Source organism: Anomaloglossus baeobatrachus, chromosome 5 (genome assembly GCF_048569485.1).
Source record: "Anomaloglossus baeobatrachus isolate aAnoBae1 chromosome 5, aAnoBae1.hap1, whole genome shotgun sequence".
Lineage (NCBI taxonomy): Eukaryota > Metazoa > Chordata > Amphibia > Anura > Aromobatidae > Anomaloglossus > Anomaloglossus baeobatrachus.
The window spans coordinates 454,907,557-454,932,407 of record NC_134357.1 but is presented as its reverse complement, the minus strand read 5'-3'; the positions used below and the strand labels follow the sequence as shown (position 1 = coordinate 454,932,407).

Here is a 24,851-nt window from a genome sequence, read left to right as displayed (position 1 = left end):
ATTCTGATTTCATGTCAAATAGTGAGAAAAACATACATGTGTCTTTTTAGACATAACTCCTAATCTCAGAGCCTTGGCATGGAAATTAGGAGAAACCCCAATGACATAACTCAGTGCCCTATAACTCAGTGCCCTATCTGAGGGACTAAATGATGACCTGTCTCAATAATCCTTTCATTTGTAGGTATATCCACTGAAAATATGACAATGGGACTGGTTTTAGTACCCAAGATGTAAAGGAGACTGATTTATTTCCACTCTGTACAAGGACATGATTCTGCAGCTCTGACATCAGCCAGAAGACTGGATTAGTATTGTTTTTTTATTGCTATCTATCACCTCATCTTGAGGAAGGTCTCATGTATGGATGGCTGGTGATTCCAACCTGACACGACAGACCAAAGTCAAATGTCTCCAAATATTAATCATCGTCTCACTCAGTCTTGTGTCGGCAGCTTGAAAGAAGATCGGAAAATTGTCTGAAGCCAAGAATGCTGTGAACTCCAACCACAAGGCAGAATATGAAGTGGACATATGATTGCAGAATGTTTTATCTCCCCATCGGCCCCAGTAAATAGTACAGGAGACATAATGATTGCGTATCGCTCCTGGGGCAGAAATAGAGCCTGTTCCCGAACCTCCTGCAACACATAGAGCTGTGACGGAAACCATGTTCAGAATGAGATAAAACACAAGTGGACAGGACCTGAGCGGTGGGATTGGACAGGTGAGTGCAGTAGGTTGTTATTTGCTGGTTGGATCGTATATGGCTGCGGATCTTCCATGCTATTAATGACATCCACAGGTCCTGACCACCATGTTCCTGTATTTTTTAAGTATCACATTGGAGCTGTCGTCAAAATAGAGAACAGATATGGCGGTGAGCTGAGTGGGAGCACAGCACGGCTTGGGCACGGTATCCGGGTTGATAAAATGAACCTGTGTGGAGATAGAAAAGCAAATTCCAGTTATGAATGGACTTTCCTCTTAAAGATAACATGTAGACATTGTATATACACGTCTATACACAAAGTCAGAGAAGATGTAAAATATTGGGAAAACAAGTAGGTAGGAAGGTGCACTGAACTGTTTGACCACACCAAGGGTGCACCGAGAACCTTTCCTTGGTTTGAGCCGTCATTCAGTACTGGCAAACTCCCTTTAAGGTGTTATTCTGAAGTAGTCTCTTGAGCAATACACAGCTTTCCAGTCTCTTTACTTCCTGGTTTCTGACTGGGCAGGCTCTCCTCTTCGGGATACAGTATCGGTGAATTGCAGAACTGTATTATTAGTAGATTTAAAAAGCTCAGTTCTGCTGTAACACATTCAGTCATCAGTGCTTTGTTCCGGAGTCTACAGTATTATCACTCTATTTAAACAAAGATAACAAAGCATTTTGTGCAAAATGTGCATTAGGAGTGGTGAGTCCCTGGCGGTTTCCTCTACAGGTATATATCCGTGTGTTTTGTACTTTAGGGATAGGTCTCCTTGCTGTCTGTCTCTATACTTTATATATGATCAATCCCATTTTGGTAATAATACTGATTACCATCATTGCTCTTTGTTCTTTTAAATAATTATTTAGCTGGATGTCACTATATGCTTTAAATGTATATAATTTATTTTTTTTATGGAACTGTGAGGGATAAATATATAGATGTCAAGGTGTTCTTAGCAGTGATGGGCGAAATCGCAGGTATCAGGGATCGGCGGGACTGACCGGACTTAAAAAAAAAAAAAATCAGTTGCATCCCGGAACTGATCCCAGATATCTGGGCGGATGCTGATCCCCATAGAAGTCTATGGGGACCAGAATCTGGAGCTTAGAAATGGTTTTAGAAGGGATAGGAGGATTAGAGCAAGTGCTCTATATTTACCAAGTCTCCAGCACGGTGTAACACCTTCCAGGCCCATCACGCTTCTTCCGGGACCGCTCACTTACCTTCATCCATATTCACTGCTTCCCCTACCCACCAACAGTTCTGGCGTTTGTGAATGGTTGCAGTCAGATGCGCCCCCAGCCTGTGTGACAGCGTCTGACTGCTTGCAATCGTACACCGTCTCTGCGGGTCCCTATTGTGGTATAAATTTACATAAAGAAAATGGTGTAGGATCCCCTTGTATTATGATACCCAGCACACATAAAGCAAATGGCTACAGGCTGCAGACCCCAGTCGTGCGCTTATCTTGGTTGTGTATCAAAATAAGAGGAACCGCATGTGGCTTTTTTTAAATTTTATTAGTTAATGAAATAATTTTAAAAAATGGCATGCGGTCCCCCCCCCTCCCAATTTTGATATACAGCCATGATAAAGCTGACAGCTGAGGGCTGGTATTCAGTCTAGGAAGGCCCATGCTTATTGGGCCCCCCAAGCCTAAAAATAGCATCCTGCAGCTGCCCAGGATTGTCGCATCCAATAGGTGTGACAATCCCAGCACTTTACCCGTCTCTTCCCAATTGCCCCAGTGCAGGGACAATCGGGTAATAAGGGGTTAATAACAGCCCACAGCTGCCACTAAGTCCTAGATTAGTAACGAGAGGCGTCTATGAGACCCCCCTTTACTAATCTGTAAGTGAAAAGAAATAAAACACAAATACCCAAAAAATTGTTTATTTGATATATAATCAAAACAAAACCACCCTCTTTCACCACTTTATTAACCCCAAAAGCACCCACATCTGACGTAATCCACATGAGGACCCACAACTATTCCAGCTCTGCTACATCTGAAGGCACAGTGTGCAGCCAGAGAACATGACCACCTACTGTGAGCTTTAGGCAGAGAACAATTGAGCCACACAATGAGTGGTGACGTCACTCAGGTTATTTACAGTCACAGCTGGAGGTTCCCAAGGTCCTCCACCTGTGATCACAGGTAACCTGACCTCAGTAAAGTCAGTCACCTCACCTCAGGTGAGGTCTCTGAGTTTACAGACCTGCATCTCCTGGCAGGCTATTTTTAGGCTGGGGATCCAATAAGCATGGGCCTACGCATGCTGAGAATACCAGCCCCCAGCTGTTGGCTTTATCATGGCTGGGTATTAAATAAAAATAAAAAATGCTGCATGCGGTTTCTCATATTTTGATACCAGCCAAGATAAGCGCACGGATGGGGGCTGCAGCGTGTAGCCGTATCCTTTATCTGTGCAGGGTATCATATTACGGGGGGACCCTGCGCCAATTTATTTATTTAATTTTATACCACGATAGTGACCCACAGACAAGGTCTATGATCGCACGCAAGCAGTCGCTATCACACAGGCTGGGGGCGCGTCTGACTATAACCATTCACAGATACTAGGACTGCTGGTGGGAGGGGGAAGCAGTAAGTATGTATGATGTTAACAAATGGCCTCGAAAGAAGAGTGCACAACCCGGAAGCAGTTATAGCCATGCCGGAAACTAAGTATAGTTTATGGTAAGTATAGTGCACTTGCTTTACTTTTATTTTTCCTTTTTTTTTTTTATTTTATTTCCAGAGTTACTGGATCCAAATTATCAGCTGGAGTTCACTGAGCCGGAGTTCACTGGGCTCAGGTCCATCACCCAGATACTTTTGAAACCGCGTGGATCCGAACTTTTACAATCCGGGCCCGCCCATCACTAGTTCTTACCTTTAGCCTCTTAAGCGGGCTTTACACGCTGCGATCTCGCTAGCGAGATCGCAAGCGATCGTACCCGCCCCCGTCGGTTGTGCGACACGGGCAAATCGCTGCCCGTCGCACACAACCTCGCTTATCCCCGTCACACGGACTTACCTGCCTAGTGACGTCACATGGCAGGCATCCAATAGAAGCGGAGGGACGGAGATGAGCGGACATAAACATCCCGCCCACCTCCTTCCTTCCGCATTGCCGGTGGAGGCAGGTAAGGAGATGTTCGTCACTCCTGCGGTGTCACACATAGCGATGTGTGCTGCCGCAGGAACGACGAACAACATCGCTAATTAGAAGAGAACAATTTTTTGCTTTAGGACGACCTCTCCGCTGCAAACGATTTTGGCCGCTTATGCGATCGTTGTAAGTCGCACATAAGTGTCACACACTGCGATATCGTTAATGACGCCGGATGTGCGTCACAAACACCGTGACCCCGACGATAATTAATTAACGATATCGTAGCGTGTAGAGCCCGCTTTACTGTTTGTTGCCTATTGACTTTATGTTTTTACTCTTTTTTGAAATGTTACCAGGCTTCAGTTATATTATTTTAGGTGTGTACACATAGCGATACCAAAGCATTTGAACACACACAGGGCTCAGTAGAATGAGAACCAAGATTAGGAGACCTGCTCTTAAAGCTACTGATGCTGGGGGGATGATGATTTTGCAAGACTTATAACATCAGCTTGTCAGGAGCTGATAGGGAACAGGAGGAAGGTGGCAACTGGAGGAAGGTGAGCGGCTAACTGCTGTATTTAAATCACTTAGCTGGAGAGAGGTGGCTGGTATGTTAGGAGTTAACCTCTCCTGGACTGAAATTACTGCACACTATTGGCCAGGGTCTGGTGGCTGAGCTCCATGGAAACCAGCTGTACATTATCAAATATAAAGGCTGTCATTGCATGAGATTGAACACAAACAAAAGAATACAGTAGCACACTGTAAGCGCCAACATGTATGCAAACATTCTACATATGAAATCTGAAATGCATTACTGCTATATGAAATACTTGGCGCATAAATTGGCTAATTCAAAAAAGTCTATCAGCCATGGCAAGGCATCCTTCCTTGATGGGACTAATATCATGCGGCTAAAATTCTACAAATTTAAGGGCAGGTAGGATTCGGCACTAATTAAAAATAGGGAGGAGTGCTCAGTCAGAAAAGTATATTCCATATAGCAGTAATGGAGTTCAAATTTCATATGTTCAATGTTTGCACAAATCTTGGAGCTAACAGAGTGTTGCTGTATTCTTTTTTTCTATATTATGCAGTCATGGCAGCTTGTACCTGCTTACACTTGCTTTATTCTGTTTGGAGGTGTTAATCAGTGTTTTGTTTATGGTCCAGGAGTGAACAAAGCATTCTATATACGAAACACACGTGTATGGCGACTCTGCCTGTATTTATCTCTTTGGACATAATATGTAGGTATCTTTGGACATGCTATAAAATGTATCCATCCACTTAATTGTGGACTTCCATACTGCACATGGACTTGTACATATATTTGTGCACTTTACACTGTATTAGTTTTTTGTTGACACACTTGTCTTTTTTGATGCATTATATATTTATATAGTTTTATACTTTTTGAGACTTGAAAAAATATGAAGTATATTTAAATATTATTTTATACATTTTTGGGGGTGATATTTATCTTTATAACTCCTTGCGTACAGTATATAGATGCTCCCATTTAGGCTTTCTTTTATACATTACTGTAATATAGGGTGTTTCATGTTTCTTTGAGGGTGTTTCATGTTTTATATCTAATTTTATTGGGTTGCATATTTTCTTTTGTTGTTGTTAAGTTCTGAGGAAGAGTTTATAGTTCTTATCTTCCTTCTTTTGACCACATCAAAATTCAACTCAGCTTTGATGTGATCTGTGGTTAAATATCAGCACAAAAATAGAGATAAGCGTGTTACACTCTAATTGTTAAAATGTTAGACTCCAAGTTAAAGGGATTGTTCACGACTGGATAATCTTTTTTTAATATCCCTAACATGTCTATTAAAATTAATAAAGAGCAAATTTTCCTCCCAGACTGATGCTCCCCTGCACCGCATGTTGTGTTCCCTGGAAAGTATTATTTATGTCACATGGGTTCTGCAGCCAATCGGTGGCCACTGATTTTCTCAAAAAATGTTATTAGGCATATTAGGGACATTGAAAAGTTGATGTCCTGTACTAAATAGAAACTTATTTAGCAGCCAGCAATGTGCAGGGGAAAAAAAGTCTGAAAATCAAATGGTGCAAACGTTTTAGTGAAACAAAATTGCAAAATTCATGCCTCAGGCTTAACCCTCATGACATATAACAAGTCCATACAACTTACCAGTGTTTGTACGATAGCGTGATTTGTCGCATTCATGTAGGAATTTAACGGAAAAGCGCACTCTCCTTCACAGTAATATGCAGCGTAACCTTCAGGAGCGATGATCCAGTCCTGTGTGAAATGGAGCAGAGCATTTACATTAAATCACGTTTAGTTGATGAATTTATAGTGAACCTGGTCAATAAAGGTTGGTTTCTGTCTTTGTGAATCTTTCACCATTGAGATATTCTATTTGGTCAGTGTTAGGCCGGGGCCACAAGGGGCACTACTGCGATGCTCGCATGACACTCGGCTCGCGCTGGCAGCACAGCAGGAGCCGAGTGTCATGCTAGTATCCCTGCGTCTGAGGTCCGACTGTGCGTGTGGAGCTCAGCTGTGGGGGGCGGTCCGGCTCTGCAGAGGGACGGGCTGGCACAGAAGAGGGGAGGGAGAGATTTATCTCCCACTCTCCTCCGTAGCCAGCTATTGCCATTCTCGCCCTGCACTCGCATTACACCGGTGTCTGCGAGTGCAGTGCGATTTTTCTCTCGCCCCATAGACTTGAATGGGTGCGAGAGAAAAGAGTCTCGCATTACAATCACAGCATGCTGCGATTGTTTTCTCGGTCCGATTAGGGCTGAGAAAATAATTGCTCATGTGTGCTGACACACAGGCTAGAATTGGTCCGAGGGGAATGCGATGTTTTATCACACTCCACTCGCACCGATTTTCTTGCTGTGTGGCTTAGGCCTTAAGCTATTTGAGTCAACGAGTTGCTCTTCGTAAATGGATATTGTCAGATAGTGCTTATTACATAGTTACAAAGGTTGAAAAAAGACCTAGGTCCATCTAGTTCAGCCTTCCACTACCAATTATACAATTTTGTCATTAAGTCATTTATAACCCGACAATGTTATGTTATATTAAAGGGAACCAACCAGCAGCTTTTTCACATATAAAGTACAGGCAGTGCCATACTTGCGCTAGCATGGTGAATCAAATTATGCCTTTACTTTACAGATTGGATGCTTGATTGCAGAAAACTCCTTTATCAAACCTTCACAAATTACGTCATTGATGCAGTGCCTTGATCATCGGGGTGGGAGTTTGTGGGTTGGGTCCTCTGGAATGATTCCTCCATTGCTGATGTTGGCGGCGCATGCATAATGCTAGTATGACACTGTCTTCAGCAAAATGATGCATGTACCGTGATCGCCGGCGCCATTTTATTGAAGACACTGGGAAGATAAATATGAGCGGTGGCGCATGCGCAGAATTAATTTTTCTTTTTTATCAGCGCATGCGCCGCCGCAGCTCATTGAGTACACTGTGGAGATGACTGGCGCAAGTAATGAGAACATTAAATAAAGAAAAGGAGGCAATGCAGGAGGAGGAATCATTTCAAAGGACCAGACCCACAAAGTCCCGCCCCGATGCTCAAGCCACTGCACCAATGACATAATTTCTGAAGGTTTAATAAAGGATTTTCCTGCAATCAAGCACCCAATTTCTAAAGTGAAGATATAATTTGAATTAGCATCCCAGTACAAGTATGGCACTGCCTGTACTTTATATGTGAAAAACCTGCTGGCTGGTTCCCTTTAAAATCTGCAGCTGCTCGAGATATTAACACTATTCTATTGTTTACAGCACGTTGCCTAGGCGACTGACCACTGCTGCTCCCCAGCTTCAAGCACTGTCCAGAATTAGGCGACAGCGTGCCTGAGCAATCGTGGTAAGCTTCAAAACAGTGCTTACGAGATCAACAGGAATGAATCTGTAAGCACTGCACATGTCCTGCAGTCTAGGAGTGGTGGTCGGTCTCCAACGCAATGAACTGTAATCAAGAGAAAAGCGTTAATATCTCAAGAACCGTCGAAAATTTTAACAAGCAATAAAATGCTAAATTGTTTGTAGTTACAAGCACTATCTGTCAATATCCATCTGTGAAGATGATAATACCCCTTTAAATGTGTCATAATATATAAGTCACTTGACTCTCCTGCACCAACACAGAATTACGGACTACTGCCCAAGACATTATTCATTCTTTACTGCCTATAAATTGGAGTGGTCTGTCATTTGGCAGACTGGTAGGTAAGTAATCTACTTGCTAAAAATCGTATACCTTGTTAAAGGGGTATTCCAGCTGGAAGCATTTAGCGCCCATCCACTGGATAGGCAATAAATAAAAGAGAAAGCGGTGGGAGTCTGACAGCTATGGCGACAGGCAGAACCAAAGACTCCGGCCCCCCTTTCCACTGGCCCATGACCAGGAAGGAGTATGAATAGACCGATGGCCAAACATGCTGCTCCATGACAGAAGAAGCCGAGTGCTGCAAAGGGCAGTCAGATTTAATCATGTCTTTGCAATAAGCTCCCTAAAATGAAAAAAAAAATAAAATGTGTTACCTGCCATCCCAGGTCCCGAAAGCTGACATATAGTTCGTGCTTCTTGCAGGCCTGCTTCTGATCTGTGCTGGTGTTCTCTGTAGAGATGGGGGAAAATGCAGAAAGGTGATGTTAGGCAGGATTGATGCTCCGGGTCTGCTGCAATCGCCCATTTTCATTCCATGTTAAGGTGGTGTCACACACAGCGACGACGACAACGACGTCGCTGCTACGTCACCATTTTCGGTGACGTTGCAGCGACGTCCCGTCGCTGTCGCTGTGTGTGACATCCAGCAACGAGCTGGCCCCTGCTGTGAGGTCGCCGGTCGTTGCTGAATGTCCTGCTTCATTTTTTCGTCGTCGCTCTCCCGCTGTGAAGCACACATTGCTGTGTGTGACAGCGAGAGAGCGACGAAATGAAGCGAGCAGAGAGCAGGAGCCGGCGTCTGGCAGCTGCGGAAAGCTGTAACCACTGTAAACATAAGGTAACCAAGGGAAGACCTTTCCCTGGTTACCCGATATTTACCTTCGTTACCAGCCTCCGCCGCTCTTGCTGCTAGTGCCGGCTCCTGCTCTGTGACATGTAGCTGCAGTACACATCGGGTAATTAACCCTATGTGTACTGTAGCTAGGAGAGCAAGGAGCCAGCGCTAAGCAGTGTGCGCCGCTCCCTGCTCTCTGCACATGTAGCGACGTTATGATCGCTGCTGCGTCGCTGTGTTTGACAGCTAAGCAGCGATCATAACAGCGACTTACAAGGTCGCTGTTACGTCACAGAAAATGGTGACGTAACAGCGATGTCGTTGTCGCTATGTGTGACCCCAGCTTTATTGATTCTCTCTCTCCAGCAGGAGGTGAAGTGATTTACGACCCTTGGTTTGGGTGGATATCTTTGTACCTACCGGCTATATTGGCTACTCGCAGCGCCTCCTGGTTCTTTGGTCCTTTGGATCGGTTTTGGTTGCGCTGCTTGCCACCTGTTGATCGAATGCTTCGCAGGTGAATCTCTGTAGCTTTAAAGAAGGCCACCATGAATGGCTGCTTGTTGTGAGGTCCATTAGTCCCAACCAAACCGGCTAGTTTAGGGTTTATGCTCTGACCTAATACACAAATGAACATTTCACATGATAGATAGATAGATAAATAGATAGATATGAGAGATGGGTAAATACACTGCATGGATAAAAGTATTTTGCCCCCTTCACATTACACCCAGAGGAGTTTATGACTTCCCATTCTACGTTAATGGCCATTAATATGTAGTTATTCACCTCTTTGCCACTATAACAGTCTCTACTCTACTGCGAAGCTTTTCTACAAGATTTTGGAGGTGTCTGTGTCAATTTTTACCCATTTGTCCAGAAGAGAATTTGTGAGGTCAGACAATGTTGGGCAGAGGCTGGGCTCATAATCTCTGTCCTGATTCATCAGGTTGGGGCTCTGTGCAACCGTTTACGTTCTTCCCCCAAAAAATTCCCTCAACCATATCATAGGTAACAGAAAAGGACCTTTTCTCAAACTGCTCCGACAAAGTTGGAAGTTACAATTATCCAAAATGTCTTGTGCTGAAGTATTAAGATTTCCCTTTACTGGAACTAAGTGACTTAGGCTGATTACTGAAGAACATCCTCATATCATTATTAGGGATGATCGAATACCACAAATATTCGGCTTCGCGAATATCCGACGAATAGGTTGCCACTATGCGAATATTCGATGCGCAATGGAAGTCTATGGGAAGGCCGAATAGTCGTTATTTGGGTTTCCCATAGACTTAGGGGTACTTTGCACACTACGACATCGCAGCTGTGATGTCGGAGGGGTCAAATAGAAAGTGACGCACATCCGGCGTCGCTGTCGATATCGGAGTGTGTAAATCGTTTTGGATACGATTAACGAGTGCAAAAGCGTTGAAATCGTATGATTGGTGTAGCGTCGGTCATCTCCATAATCTCGGAAGGACCGATGTTACGATGTTGTTCCTCGTTCCTGCGACAGCACACATCGCTGTGTGTGAAGCCGCAGGAGCGAGGAACATCTCCTACCTGCGTCCTGTGGCTCATGCCGGCTATGCGGAAGGAAGGAGGTGGGCGGGATATTAACGTCCCGCTCATCTCCGCCCCTCCGCTTCTATTGGCCGCCTGCCGTCGCTGTGACGCCGCACGACCCGCCCCCTTAGTAAGGAGGCGGTTCGCCGGCCAGAGCGACGTCGCAGGGCAGGTAAGTCTGTGTGAAGCTACCGTAGCGATAATGTTTGCTAGGGCAGCTATAACACAATATCGTATGTGCGACGGGGACTTTCGCGCTTGGCATCGCAAGCATCGGCTTGCGATGTCGTAGTGTGCAAAGTACCCCTTAGGCTATGTGCGCACTAGAAATGTGAAGTTTCTCAAGAAAATTTCTTGAGAAACTTCTGGGAGTGAAAGATTTCCGGACCTCCGGAAAAAATCCGCACCAAATCCGCATGCGGATTTGACGCGGATTTGCCGCAGATTAGCCGCGGAATTGCCGCGATTTGCCCGCGGGTGGTTCCCTGCGGATTTTTGCAGGCTGTACTGCCGAAATCTGCAGGGTACCTGCGGAAATAATGGACATGTTCATTTTCTCAAGAAAGTTTCTCGAGAAATTCTTCTCAAGGAAATTTCTTGAGAAAAATCCGCACCAGTGCGCACAGCTTTTTTTTTTTACCATAGAATTTGCTGGGAAATGTCTGCACAAAGATTGCAGACATTTCTCAAGAAATTTCCGCGGCAAATCCGCGGGTAAATCCGCGGGCAAAACAGTCGAATAGCAGCAATCTATTCTGCGAATATTCGTGAAGATGAATATTTGTGGTATTCGATCATCCCTAATCATTATCCCTCTCCACCAAACTGTACATCTGGCACAATGCAGTCAGGTAACGTTCTCCTGGTATTCACCAAGCCCAGACTGATCCGCCAGATAGAGAAGTGTGATCCATCACTGCACAGAACACGATTCACTGCTCCAGAGTCTGGTGGTAGCAGCTTAACACCACACTGTCCATAGCTTGGCATTGTGCTTGGTGATGTACGGCTTGCATGCTCCATACTATGTAGCTCCTGGCACATGTTTGTGCTGATGTCAATGCCAGACGAATGGACTCTGCAGTTATGGAGTCAGAAGAACGTTGGTGACTTTTATGCCCTCTGCTCCTCAGCACTCGGTGACCCCGCTCTGTAATGTTATGTGGTCTCCACTTCGTGGCTGATCTGCTGTGGTTCCTTCCACTTCTCAATAATATCACTCACAGGTGATGGTGAATATTTAGGAGAGAGGAAATATCATGAACGGATGTGTTACCTGGTGGCTCCCATCACAGGACTGCACTGGTATCAGTGAGCTCTTTACCACCAGCCACACTCTTCCATGTTAGTAAAGAGACGGCATGGCAAGGGGTTTGATGTTATACACTGGGGGCAATGTGGCTGAGCAAAAAAAATCTGAATTCAGTAATAAAGATGTATGTCTTAATACTTCTGTCCATACAGTGTGGATACATTGTATATAACTGCTCTCAGCATATCACATCTCCTTGGGTGCACCCGGCACAGCGCCTATATTTGCCTTTCTCTGCACGTCTGAGGAATCAGTCACCGGTCACCTAATCCCGGCCTGTGTACAGTTAAGTTAGGTAATAAATAAAGCCGCTAACCCCACCGCTGCCCCTGACTTGTTCTAAAGGGTTGTACAGAGTTCACCATCTTTTAACACCAGAAGACCCCCCCTACATCAACCTAAGAAAAATAAAATAAAATAAAATTGTAAAAACAACAAAAAAAAAGTGCGTAACCCCCATACAAGTAATACCCGTGTTCCTCAGGAGAATCTTAAATTCCAGCCTCAGGTAATTTATTCAGCGCAGAAAACAAATGCGGCCTGTAAAATGTGTTACTAGATTGTGTGAGATAGGCAGGGGGCCGCTCCCTCGCTCAGGAGCAGGGGTACAGCCGCCACTGCCAGCAGATCACATAGCGCCGAGAGACCCCGCACTGCAAGCTGAGAAATCAAGATTTAAAGGGATTGTCCGCTGTGATGTAAAGCTTTTGTTTTAAAAAAAAAAAGTTAAAACTGCATGTTTTTAATAAACTTCGTATATCCTTTAATGATTTATACTTGCAGTTAGTGATGAGCGAGCACTGCCATGTTCAAGGGCTGAGTACTCGTAACGATTAGTGATGAGCGAACACTGCCATGCTCGTGGGCTGGGTACTAGTAACAATTAGTGATGAGCAAGCACTGCCATGCTCGGGGGCTGGGCACTCGTAACAATTAGTGATGAGCAAACACTGACATGCGCGGGTGCTCGGTACTCGTAACGATTAGTGATGAGCGAGCACTACCATGCTCGGGTGCTCGGTACTCGTAACGATTAGTGATGAGCGAGCACTACCGTGCTCGGGGGCTGGGTACATGTAACGATTAGTGATGAGCGAGCAATGACATGCTCGGTACTAGTAACGATTAGTGATGAGCAAACACTGCCATCCTCGGGGGCTGGGTACTCGTAATGATTAGTGATGAGCGAGCACTGCCATGTTCAAGGGCTGAGTACTCGTAACGATTAGTGATGAGCGAGCACTGCCATGTTCGAGGGCTGAGTACTCGTAACGATTAGTGATGAGCGAGCACTGACACGCTCGGTACTCGTAACGATTAGTGATGAGCGAGCACTACCATGCTCGGGGGCTGGGTACTTGTAACGATTAGTGATGAGAGAGCACTACCATGCTCGGGGTCTGGGTACTCGTAACGATTAGTGATGAGTGAGCACTGACATGTTCGAGGGCTGAGTACTCGTAACGATTAGTGATGAGCGAGCACTGACATGCTCGGTACTTGTAACGATTAGTGATGAGAGAGCACTACCATGCTCGGGGTCTGGGTACTCGGAACGATTAGTGATGAGCAAACACTGACATGCTCGGGTGCTCGGTACTCGTAATGATTAGTGATGAGCGAGCACTGCCATGCTCGTGTTCTAGGTATTCGTAGCGAGCAGTCGGACACTCGGACAGACTTGACTCATGTACTGATTAGTCAATGGGGGACTCGATCATTTTTCCGGATCTTTGAGTACCAAACCCCCGAGCATGGTAGTGCACGCTCATCACTACTTGCAGTCAGTAAATGGAAACATTTCTTTTCTCTACATTCAGAGGCTGAAAGTCCATAGTCTGCTGTCTGTTATAATGTGTCAGTGCAGGAAATAGTGAAGGAGTCTGGGATGAGAGATCTGTGATCACACAACGTCAGGGCTCGGTGCAGTGTTTGCCAGTCCTCTCTAGTACATCTGTGATTGTCACACAACGAGGACACATTCTGATCCTCCAGGAGGAACTAATGAAAGTTTTTAACAAATAGGAAGGGCCATCAGTCTTTTTACTTGGATTATTTGGTCATGCCTTAGATTATAGGGTCATGCCTTCTGACTGAGCTCTCCTGCTCTTCAGCCTTAGGCGATTTTATTTCTTTATAATAGGTTCCTATTTACCCATAAATTGAGGGGGGGGGGGGGGGTTTAACCCAAAAAGAGGCATTAGTGTAGATAGGGACCAAACATCAAAAAGAGAATTTTGTTTACTTACCGTAAATTCTTTTTCTTATAGTTCCGACATGGGAGACCCAAACCATGGGTGTATAGCTTCTGCCTCCGGAGGACACACAAAGTACTACACTCAAATGTGTAGCTCCTCCCTCCGGCTATATACACCCCCTGGATGACAATCTACCCAGTTCAGTGCAAAAGCTGAAGGAGGACATCCACCCATAAGTAGAGATAGAGTAAAACTCGGCAAGACCAGAACTCTGTCTACTAACAACAGCCGGTGAAACACACGGAACAAAAAACTGCCAACAGGCAACAGGGAGGGTGCTGGGTCTCCTATGTCGGAACTATAAGAAAAAGAATTTACGGTAAGTAAACAAAATTCTCTTTATCTTTATCGTTCCTTATGGGAGACCCAAACCATGGGACGTTCCAAAGCAGTCCATGGGTGGGAAATAAACCAAACTGAGAAGTAGGCAAAACCTAACTTCACAAATGGGCGACAGCCGCCTGAAGAATGCGTCTGCCCAAGCTCGCATCTGCCGAAGCATGAGCATGCACTTGGTAGTGCTTCGAAAAAGTGTGCAGACTGGACCACGTGGCAGCCTGACAAACCTGCTGAGCCGTAGCCTGGTGCCTGAAAGCCCAGGAGGCACCGACAGCTCTGGTCGAGTGCGCCTTAATCCCTGGCGGAGGAGGCACCTGAGAACACTGGTAGGCATCGGTGATAGCCGACCTGATCCAACGAGCTAGGGTCGGTTTAGAAGCAGCGAGACCCTTGCGCTGACCAGTGGTTAGCACAAAAAGTGATGTGCACCGCCTAAAAACGGCGGTGCGTGACACATAGATTCGGAGCGCCCGCACCAAATCTAAGGAGTGCAACGCCTTCTCAAAACGATGCACAGGGGCCGGACATAGAGAAGGCAATGAAATGTCCTGGTTAAGGTGGAAAGGAGACACCACCTTAGGGAGAAAGTCCGGAGTCGGACGAAGAACCACCTTGTCTTGGTGAAACACCAAAAAGGGAGATTCCGAAGAGAGCGCAGCCAAATCAGAAACTCTCCTGAGAGAAGTTATGGCTACTAGAAAGACAACTTTCTGTGAAAGTCTAAACAAAGGAACCTCCCTGAGAGGCTCAAAGGGGGGTTTCTGTAAGGCCGTGAGGACCAGATTAAGGTCCCAGGGATCCAAGGGCCGCCGGTAAGGAGGAATGATGTGAGATGCGCCCTGCATGAAGGTGCGCACCTGAGCCAGTCGGGCGATACGCCGCTGGAACAATACCGACAAAGCCGACACCTGTCCCTTGAGGGAATTGAGGGATAGACCTAGCTGTAGACCGGACTGTAGAAAAGACAGGATGGTCGGCAAGGAGAACGGCCAAGGAGCGTGGTCGGAAGAGCGACACCAGGACAGGAAAATCCTCCAAGTCCTGTGGTAAATCTTGGCCGAGGAAGACTTCCGAGCCTGAGTCATGGTGGAGATGACCTCAGAGGGAATGCCTGAAGCCGTCAGGATCCAGGACTCAAGAGCCACGCCGTCAATCTGAGAGCCGCAGAATTCTGGCGGAAGAACGGACCTTGAGAGAGAAGGTCTGGGCGGTCCGGGAGATGCCACGGCACCTCTACGGACAGACGGAGCAGGTCTGGGTACCAAGCTCGCCTGGGCCAGTCCGGAGCAATGAGTATGACTCGACGGCCCTCCATTCTGATCTTGCGCAGAACCCTGGGCAAGAGCGCTAGAGGGGGAAACACATAGGCCAGACGGAACTGAGACCAATCTTGAACCAGTGCGTCTGCTGCGAAGGCTTGAGGATCGTGGGAGCGAGCCACGTAAACCGGAACCTTGTTGTTGTGCCGGGATGCCATTAGATCCACTTCTGGAGTGCCCCACTTGCGGCAGATTGATCTGAACACTGACGGATGCAGGGCCCACTCGCCGCCGTCCACGGTTTGATGGCTGAGATAATCGGCCTCCCAGTTTTCCACGCCTGGGATGTGGACTGCAGATATGGTGGACTTGGAGTCCTCCGTCCACTGGAGGATTCGTTGAACCTCCAACATCGCCAGACGGCTGTGAGTCCCGCCCTGGTGATTGATGTAGGCAACCGCTGTCGCGTTGTCCGACTGAACCCGAATGTGCCTGCCCGCCAACAGGTGGTGAAAGGCTAGGAAAGCTAGAAACACAGCTCTGATCTCCAGCACATTGATCGAGAGGGCTGATTCGGACGGAGTCCAAGTGCCCTGTGCTCGGTGATGGAGAAATACTGCTTCCCAACCGGAGAGGCTGGCATCCGTGGTGAGGATCACCCAGGACGGAGTCAGGAAGGAGCGTGCCTGTGACAGAGAGAGGGGCCGAAGCCACCACTGAAGGGAGCTCCTGGCCTGTGATGACAGAGCGACCAGCCTGTGCAAGGAAGAGATCCGCTTGTCCCAACAGCGGAGAATGTCCAGCTGCAGGGGACGCAGATGGAACTGGGCAAAGGGAACCGCTTCCATTGACGCCACCATCTGACCCAGCACCTGCATGAGGTGTCTGATGGAATGACGGCGGTGCCTCAGCAGAGAGCGCACCGCCAGACGAAGGGACTGCTGTTTGACTAAGGGCAACTTGACAAGTGCCGGCAGAGTCTCGAATTGCATCCCTAGGTACATAAGTACCTGGGTCGGGGTCAGAGTGGACTTGGGCAGGTTGACAAGCCACCCGAACTGAACTAGCGTGGCGAGAGTGAGAGAGACACTCCGCTGGCAGTCTACACTGGATGAGGCCTTGACTAGAAGGTCGTCCAGGTAAGGAATCACTGCCAACCCCTGGAGGTGCAGGACCGCAACCACTGCTGCCATGACCTTGGTGAACACTCGAGGGGCCGTGGCTAAGCCAAATGGGAGAGCCACGAATTGGAAATGTTCCTCTCCGATTGCAAAGCGTAGCCAACGCTGGTGTGAGACCGCAATAGGCACATGCAGATAGGCATCTCTGATGTCGATGGATGCCAGAAAATCTCCTTGGGTCATTGAGGCAATGACCGATCTCAGAGATTCCATGCGAAAGTGCCGCACCTGAACATGCTTGTTGAGGAGCTTGAGATCCAGGATGGGCCGGAAGGAACCGTCCTTCTTGGGGACTAGAAAGAGGTTTGAGTAGAAACCGCTGAACCGTTCCCGGGCGGGAACCGGAACAATTACCCCGTTGGCCTGCAGGGATGCCACGGCCTGAGAGAAGGCGGTGGCTTTGGAGCAGGGGGGTGTGGACAGAAAAAATCTGTTTGGCGGGCTGGAAGAAAATTCTATCCTGTAGCCGTGGGAGATGATATCCCGCACCCACTGATCGGCGACGTGTTGAAACCACACGTCGCCAAAGTGGGAGAGCCTGCCACCGACCAAGGACGTTGCTGGCGCAGCCAGATAGTCAAGAGGAGGCTGCCTTAGTGGCAGCGGCTCCTCCGGTCTTTTGAGGACGCGGCTTTGCGCGCCAGTTTGATTTACGATCCTTGGCTGCGGTAGTGGACAAGGTCGAGGGCTTAGAGGATGACCAGTTAGAGGAACGAAAGGAACGAAACCTCGATTGGATCCTGCCCTGGACAGGTTTCCTGGCTTTAGTTTGTGGCAAGGAAGTACTCTTCCCGCCAGTAGCTTCCTTAATTATGTCATCCAGCTGTTCCCCAAACAGCCGGGACCCAGCAAAAGGGAGACTCGCAAGGTACTTCTTAGAGGAAGCGTCTGCTTTCCACTCTCGAAGCCACAAGATCCTGCGGATCGCGAGGGAGTTAGCGGAGGCCACCGCCGTGCGGTGAGAAGCCTCCAGGATGGCAGACATGGCGTAGGATGCAAAAGCCGAAGCTTGAGAAGTTAAGGTATCCATCTCAGGAATAGAGTCCCTGGTAAGGGAATGTATCTCCTCCAGAGAGGCAGAGACTGCCTTAAGAGCCCACACTGCCGCAAAAGACGGGGAGAACGAGGCTCCTGCCGCCTCATATACAGACTTGGCCAAAAGGTCAACCTGGCGGTCAGTGGGATCCTTAAGAGAAGTGCCATCAGCCACAGCTACGACTGTGCGGGCTGAGATTCTGGACACCGGAGGGTCTACCTTTGGGGACTGGGCCCATTTCTTAACCACCTCTGGTGGAAAAGGAAAACGGTCATCTGAACTACGCTTCGGAAAACGTTTGTCAGGACAGGCCCTGGGCTTGGTAACAGTGGTCTGAAAGCTGGAGTGGTTAAAAAACATACTCCTAGCTTTCTTAGGTGAGGTAAACTGGTGCATCTCTACCAGAGAGGCTTGTTCCTCTGACTCTGGTGGGTTGAGGTTCAGTACGGAGTTAATGGACGCAATCAAGTCACTGACATCCGCATCACCCTCAGACAAGTCAATGGGGTACATAGAGGTAGCGTCTGAGCCCACAGTAAACGAATCCTCCTCGCCCTGTACCTCGGCACGTGAATCAGAGCCGTGGGAAGAGGAAGGAGAAGGGTCCCTGCGTCTCCGTTTAGGGGGACGGGGTCCTAGGACATGCTCTGAGAGCTCTGCAGAGCTAGGAGCAGCAGAAGCACCCTGAGAAGGGGGCTGATGCATGGTCAGCAGTGTCCGGGACAGCTGCCCCATGGAGTCGGCAAAAGACTGGGAAATAGCTTGTGAAAAGGATGCTACCCAAGCCGGGGGTTCAGCCACCGGGGCCGGAGCAGCCGGAGGGACCCCTGAGGAGGCTCCAGGCTGAGACACAACCATATTAGCACAGGCATCACAATGTGGGTATGTGCTTGGCTCTGGCAGAATGAGCTTACATGCAGTGCATATAGCGTACATGTTTGCAGCCTTGCTCCGGGTGACAGACATGCTGCTGAGGTGGAAGCTCTGCAGCAAGAAAACACTCCTGTAGAATGTCCTGAGAGTGTAATAAAAAGCCCACAACCAGAGGTTGTGGCTTACCAGACCGCTCTCTGTGTGCCCTCCGGATTCCACAGCTCAAAGCGCAAGTGAAGCGTCAGCCCTCCTAAACAGCAGCAGCTGCAGCATCCAGCGCCGTCCAGTGTAAGAACGCTGAGAAAATGGCGCTGGAAGGAGGAGGGGGGCGGGTATTAGGCCAAGAGCGGGAAAACGGAGGGCCAGGGAGAGATGCAGGGATAGATACAGGGGAGGGAACATCTCCCCAGAGAGGAGTGCCCTCCCCTCTGCTGGCCGAGCGGTGGGCGGCGCCACGCTATGCCTCCTGTATGCATGACATGCAGAGAAGCCGAAACCGAAACTAGGCCCAAACTGAAGCCGGGGCCTAGATTTTAAAATGCGGCCGACGAGCAGGCACCTTCGGCGCGGTTCTCAGGGGAAACCCCCAGAACCGGCCGGAATTTACAGTAACGATAAAACACATACTGTCCCCCTAATAAAAGTACCCGGGACCCCTGAAAAACGTCTCAATACTTAGCTTTTGAGACGCAGGGCCAGTCCCTGAGGGGGGGTGAACGCTCCTTCCAGCAGGAACCAGACAGGGCTGAGGATGGAGACCGGTCTCCTGCAAGCAGAGAGGACCGTGACGGCTCCCACTTCAAACCAGAGCCTCTCAGAGGATGTGAAGGAGCACGGCATGTGAAGGCTCCAGCCTTGTAAAGTCAACCTTAACAGCACCGCCGACAGAGTGGGGTGTGAAGGGACATGCCGGGAGTCCAGACTGGACCCGCTTTTCTTCCAAATCTTGAAAATCAAAATAAAAATGAAAAAATATCAGAGAATGCAAGTGTGTGTACCTCCTGAAAACACAAAGCATTGAACTGGGTAGATTGTCATCCAGGGGGTGTATATAGCCGGAGGGAGGAGCTACACGTTTGAGTGTAGTACTTTGTGTGTCCTCCGGAGGCAGAAGCTATACACCCATGGTTTGGGTCTCCCATAAGGAACGATAAAGAAAGATACACCTTGATATTGGCTGTTGGGCTCACATAAAACTGGCCTCTTTTATATACCAATTAACTCCTTTTTTATATGGGGTTTTTTCCATAGCAGTAATGCATGTCCATATTCCTATATTCATTGTTAACATATCTTAGTATTGCAGGGTGCAACTGTCTGTTTAGGCTAGTTTCACACTTGCGTTGAACGGGATCCGTAGCATTGCGTTGTGTGACGCATGCAACGGATCCGTTGCATATAGTGGCACAACGCATGCTACAGATCGTACAAAATAACGCAGTCCGTTGTAGTTTTTTTTCCTTGACTTTACACATCTGGGCATGCGCAGTTGTGTAAAGTCGGAATCCGTCAAATGACGCATTCTAACGGAATCCGCCACCATAGGGGTCCATTATAAAAACAACGGACGCCTAACGGATTCCTGCAGATTGCGTTTTTTTGACACTCCGCCAAGCGCAGAAAAACGTTACATGCTGCGTTCAATCCGCTAGACGCAGCGTCAAAATAACGCCGCTGTGTCGTCTAGCGGATGCAACGCAGACACTTGCGTTACAGTGCGTCGTCCATACAACTCTATGGAGAATAGCGCGGTCCGTTAACGGACTGCGCTATTCTTCATAGTGACGGAATGCGCTGAACGCAAGTGTGAAACTAGCCTTATTTGTTAATATAGCTCAATCTCACTATGCACCTGTTCACACTTGCGTGTTATGAAATGCCATCAGTCTTTTTCCTTTTATTTAATGTAGATTTTTATTCAGTGACTGCAAGCAGAAAGTTTGATAATTGCACAAAATTAATAACAAAAATCCCGTAGCCTTCCCTTGAGCATTTTCCATAAAGCAGCAGTCACATCTGTGACATCTGCTGCCCAGAGAGCCGGGGATCGTACAGTACGGCATCTGTCCGGGATACCAGAGGTACACACGGCTCACATGTCGGCCTCATTATCCCAGTACTTTTTTTTTTTGTTGTTCCTTTTTTTGCTTCTTTCCTGGTAATTTTTTTTATGGGTAAACACAAACTTAACTATCTTCCGGACGCCATTTACTGATAATATCTGCTGCGGTTTCCGCACAGCACATGTGCTGATCATAGGGCTCACGTCAACCAGAATGGGACTACCTGACTTATTAACCCCTTGGCACCACAGTCCGTTATTACCTATAGGATGTGGAGGTTATTTTTCCATTTACGACCTTTTTATTTTTGGATCGCCATAGTTATATAAAGACTTGATATTTGTGGAACAAGTAATATTTTTAAATGGCTTGATTTGGGGGTATAATATATATATATATATATATATATATATATATATATATATATATATATATATATATATGTATATATATAAAATATGTGCATAAGTATGTTGTTTTTTTCTATTCAGTGCCAAAAAACGACTAACAAGTTTTGCTAATGTCTAAAAAATATTATTTTTTTTATTTTTTATGGTTTTATTTATGTTATGTTTTAACCCTTTTCCAACCCAGCGATTTTTCCACTTTCATTTTTTTTCTTCCCCGTCTTCCAAGAGCCATAACTTTTTATATTTTTCCGCCAATATCATTTTGTTATTTTGCAAGATGAGTTGTAGATTTGAATAGCGTCATTTGGTCTACCATATACTATAGTAAAAATCTGAAAATGTTCAGTGAAATAGTGGAAAGAAAGCAATTCTACCATTGTTTCGTTTTGGGGAGGGGGGGGTTGGTCCTTTTTATTATTATTATTATTATTTATAGAGCACCATTGATTCCATGGTGCTGTACATGAGAAGGGGGTTACATACAGAATACATATATAAGTTACAATAGACAGGCTGGTACAGAGTGAAGAGGGCCCTGCCCTTGTGGGCTTACATTCTATAGGATTTTGGGGAGGAGACAGTAGGTGGGGTGTAGATTGGGCGGCAGCTCCGCACAGTGGTGGGGCGGCAGCGGTCCTTGTACGGAATTCATTGTGCGATAGGGCTATGTGCACACAGTGCATTTTTTGATAGTTTTTTTTAAAAGGAACCAATCAGCAGGATTTTCGTATATAACTAAAGCCAGGGCTATACTGGCACTATCAGGCTGATTCTCTACATACCATTAGTGGTCAGCTCGGATGTTTAGGTTTTGAAATCCAAGAAAGTAAAGTTTGTAAAATGAGCTGCTTCTTGAGTGACAGCAGCTGAGGATCAGATAATATATTCATACTTATCTCCTCCCCCTGTTAGAATTAGCATAAGCATTATACAAACGACTCACTTTGTCTGGCAGGACTTGTGGTGAGGTCATACCCATGTGACCTGGTATCCAGCTTTGGTGGCTGAGGCCCCGCCTTCTGGTCACATGGGTATGACCTCACCACAGGTCCTGCTAGACAAAGTGAGTCATTTTTATAATGCTTATGCTAATTCTAACAGGGGGAGGAAATAACTATGAATATATTATCTGTTCCAGTGCAACTGTCACTCAAGAAACTACTCATTTTATAAACTTCACTTTCTTGGATTTCAAAACCTAAACATCGGAGCTGACCACTACAGATATGCATACCTCCCAACTTTTAAAGAAGGAAAAGAGGGACAAAGTTTGCGGCGCGCGTAGCGCGCCGCGGCAAATTTTTAGGCCACGCCCCCTAACCACACCCATTTCACAGTCACGCCCATATCCACTCCCCATCCACACCCATTCAGCACAAACACGCAGGCAGCCGGCGGGCCTCCAGCACGGACACGCAGGCAGCCGGCGGGCCTCCAGCACGGACACGCAGGCAGCCGGCGGGCCTCCAGCACGGACACGCAGGCAGCCGGCGGGCCTCCAGCACGGACACGCAGGCAGCCGGCGGGCCTCCAGCACGGACACGCAGGCAGCCGGCGGGCCTCCAGCACGGACACGCAGGCAGCCACAGTGAGGCGGCCGGTCGCCTTCACAGACAGGCGGCCGGCCGCCTTCACAGACAGGCGGCGGGCCGCCCGCACAGAGAGGCGGCCAGCCGCCCGCAGAGAGAGGCGGCCGGCCGCCCGCAGAATGAGGCGGCGGGCCGCCCGCACAGACAGGCGGCGGGGGGCGCCCGCACAGACAGGCGGCAGGGGGGCGCCCGCACAGACAGGTGGCGGGCCGACCGCACAGACAGGCGGCCGGCCGACCGCACAGACAGGCTCCGGCCGGGGGTGAGGGGGGAGGGAGGGAAATCAGCGCTGGGGAGATTAGTTTACTGTACCAGCAGCAGCACAGGCAGCGCTCCTCTCTATGCCACGTCTACTAGGATGGTAGGAGGGAAAAGCAGGGAGGCGGAGAGAGAGTGGGTGGGCGGAGCCCGGGAGCCGGCCGTCCCGCCCGTGGCAACGGGACAAACAACGTAAAGCGTGAAAGTCCCGCTGTATCCGGGACGGTTGGGAGGTATGCAGCATGTTAGAATGTGTACATAAGATCCTGCTGGTGGTGGCCGCAGCTTATAGGCCCCAAATCTGGTGACAGGTTCCCTTTAAAGTGAACCTGTCAGGTGCAATCTGCACTCAGAGCCAGGAGCAGTTCTGGGTGTATATTGCTAATCCCTGCCTAACTGTCCCTGTATACACTAGCATAGATAAAGAGATCAAGAACAAATATTTTTAAAGATCTTATATCTTATGCTAATGAGCGCGGGGACTAGTCACAAGGGCGTTACTTCACTTGGCTAGTCGGCTCGCATAGCATGTTAGCATGTTATTACGCCCCTGTGTGAGTACTAACACGCTATATGAGCCGACTAGCCAAGTGAAGTAACGCCCTTGGGACTAGTCCCCGCGCTAATTAGCATAAGATATAAGCTCTTTAAAAATACTTTTTCTATAGATGCCTTTATCTATGCTAGTGTATACAGGGACAGTTAGGCAGGGAATAGCAATATACACCCAGAACTGCTCCTGGCTCTGAGTGCAGATTGCACCTGATAGGTTCCCTTTAAAGGGAAACTGTCACCAGAAATTTAGCAAAAAAAATAAAAGATTCCCCTCTGCAGCTCCTGGGCTGCATTCTGGAAAGGTTCCTGTTGCTATTGTGCCCCCTTTGAGACTTAAAATAATACTTTATGAAGTCTTACCTTTTTGTATGCAAATCTGTTTTTATGGTCACGGGGGCGGGCTGCCTGGCGTCCGTTATTCCCCCTCCTGCCGTTGTACGCCGTCCCCCATTGCTCATTTCCATACATGAGGACGCCTTCCTCATGTAACTGTCCTCCTGAAGTTTTGTGCATGCCCAGTGCCACTCTCGCGGGAGTGAGCACTGTGCAAAGTGTGAACGCTTTTGAGGTGATTGCGCAGGCGCGAGATTATGGGCGGCGCTGTGATTGTCATCAGCAGCGTCATCCAAGTACCCGCCCATAATCTCGTGCCCGCGCTTCTCACTCTGCCTCCACCGTTATGCGCAAGCACTGGCCATATGAACCACGTTACCTATTACCATGGGCGCGAGATTATGGGCGGCGCTGTGATTGTCATCAGCAGCGTCATCCAAGTACCTGCCCATAATCTCGTGCCCGCGCTCCTCACTCTGCCTCCACCGTTATGCGCAAGCACTGGCCATATGAACCACGTTACCTATTACCATGGGCGCGAGATTATGGGCGGCGCTGTGATTGTCATCAGCAGCGTCATCCAAGTACCCGCCCATAATCTCGTGCCCGCGCTTCTCACTCTGCCTCCACCGTTATGCGCAAGCACTGGCCATATGAACCACGTTACCTATTACCATGGGCGCGAGATTATGGGCGGCGCTGTGATTGTCATCAGCAGCGTCATCCAAGTACCTGCCCATAATCTCGTGCCCGCGCTTCTCACTCTGCCTCCACCGTTATGCGCAAGCACTGGCCATATGAACCACGTTACCTATTACCATGGGCGCGAGATTATGGGCGGCGCTGTGATTGTCATCAGCAAAGTCATCCAAGTACCCGCCCATAATCTCGTGCAAGCAGTAATAGGTAACATGGTTCATATGGCCAGCACTTGCGCATAACGGTGGAGTCAGAGGGAAACG

The 24,851-nt window shown here is 47.9% G+C and overlaps 1 protein-coding gene across 1 annotated transcript in view; it reads right to left on the bottom strand.

Moving 5' to 3' along the window:
* Positions 1-217: 217 nt before the first annotated feature.
* BMP7 (bone morphogenetic protein 7) overlaps positions 218-24,851 on the bottom strand; it is an 89,980-nt gene continuing 65,346 nt past the window's right edge. The window contains exons 4-7 of the mRNA XM_075350568.1: positions 9,278-9,475; positions 8,397-8,473; positions 6,006-6,116; positions 218-939 (exon numbers count right to left, since the gene is read on the bottom strand). Coding sequence (XP_075206683.1) covers positions 790-939; positions 6,006-6,116; positions 8,397-8,473; positions 9,278-9,475 — 536 coding nt within the window. The 3' untranslated portion in view covers positions 218-789. The remainder of the gene's footprint in view (positions 940-6,005; positions 6,117-8,396; positions 8,474-9,277; positions 9,476-24,851) is intronic.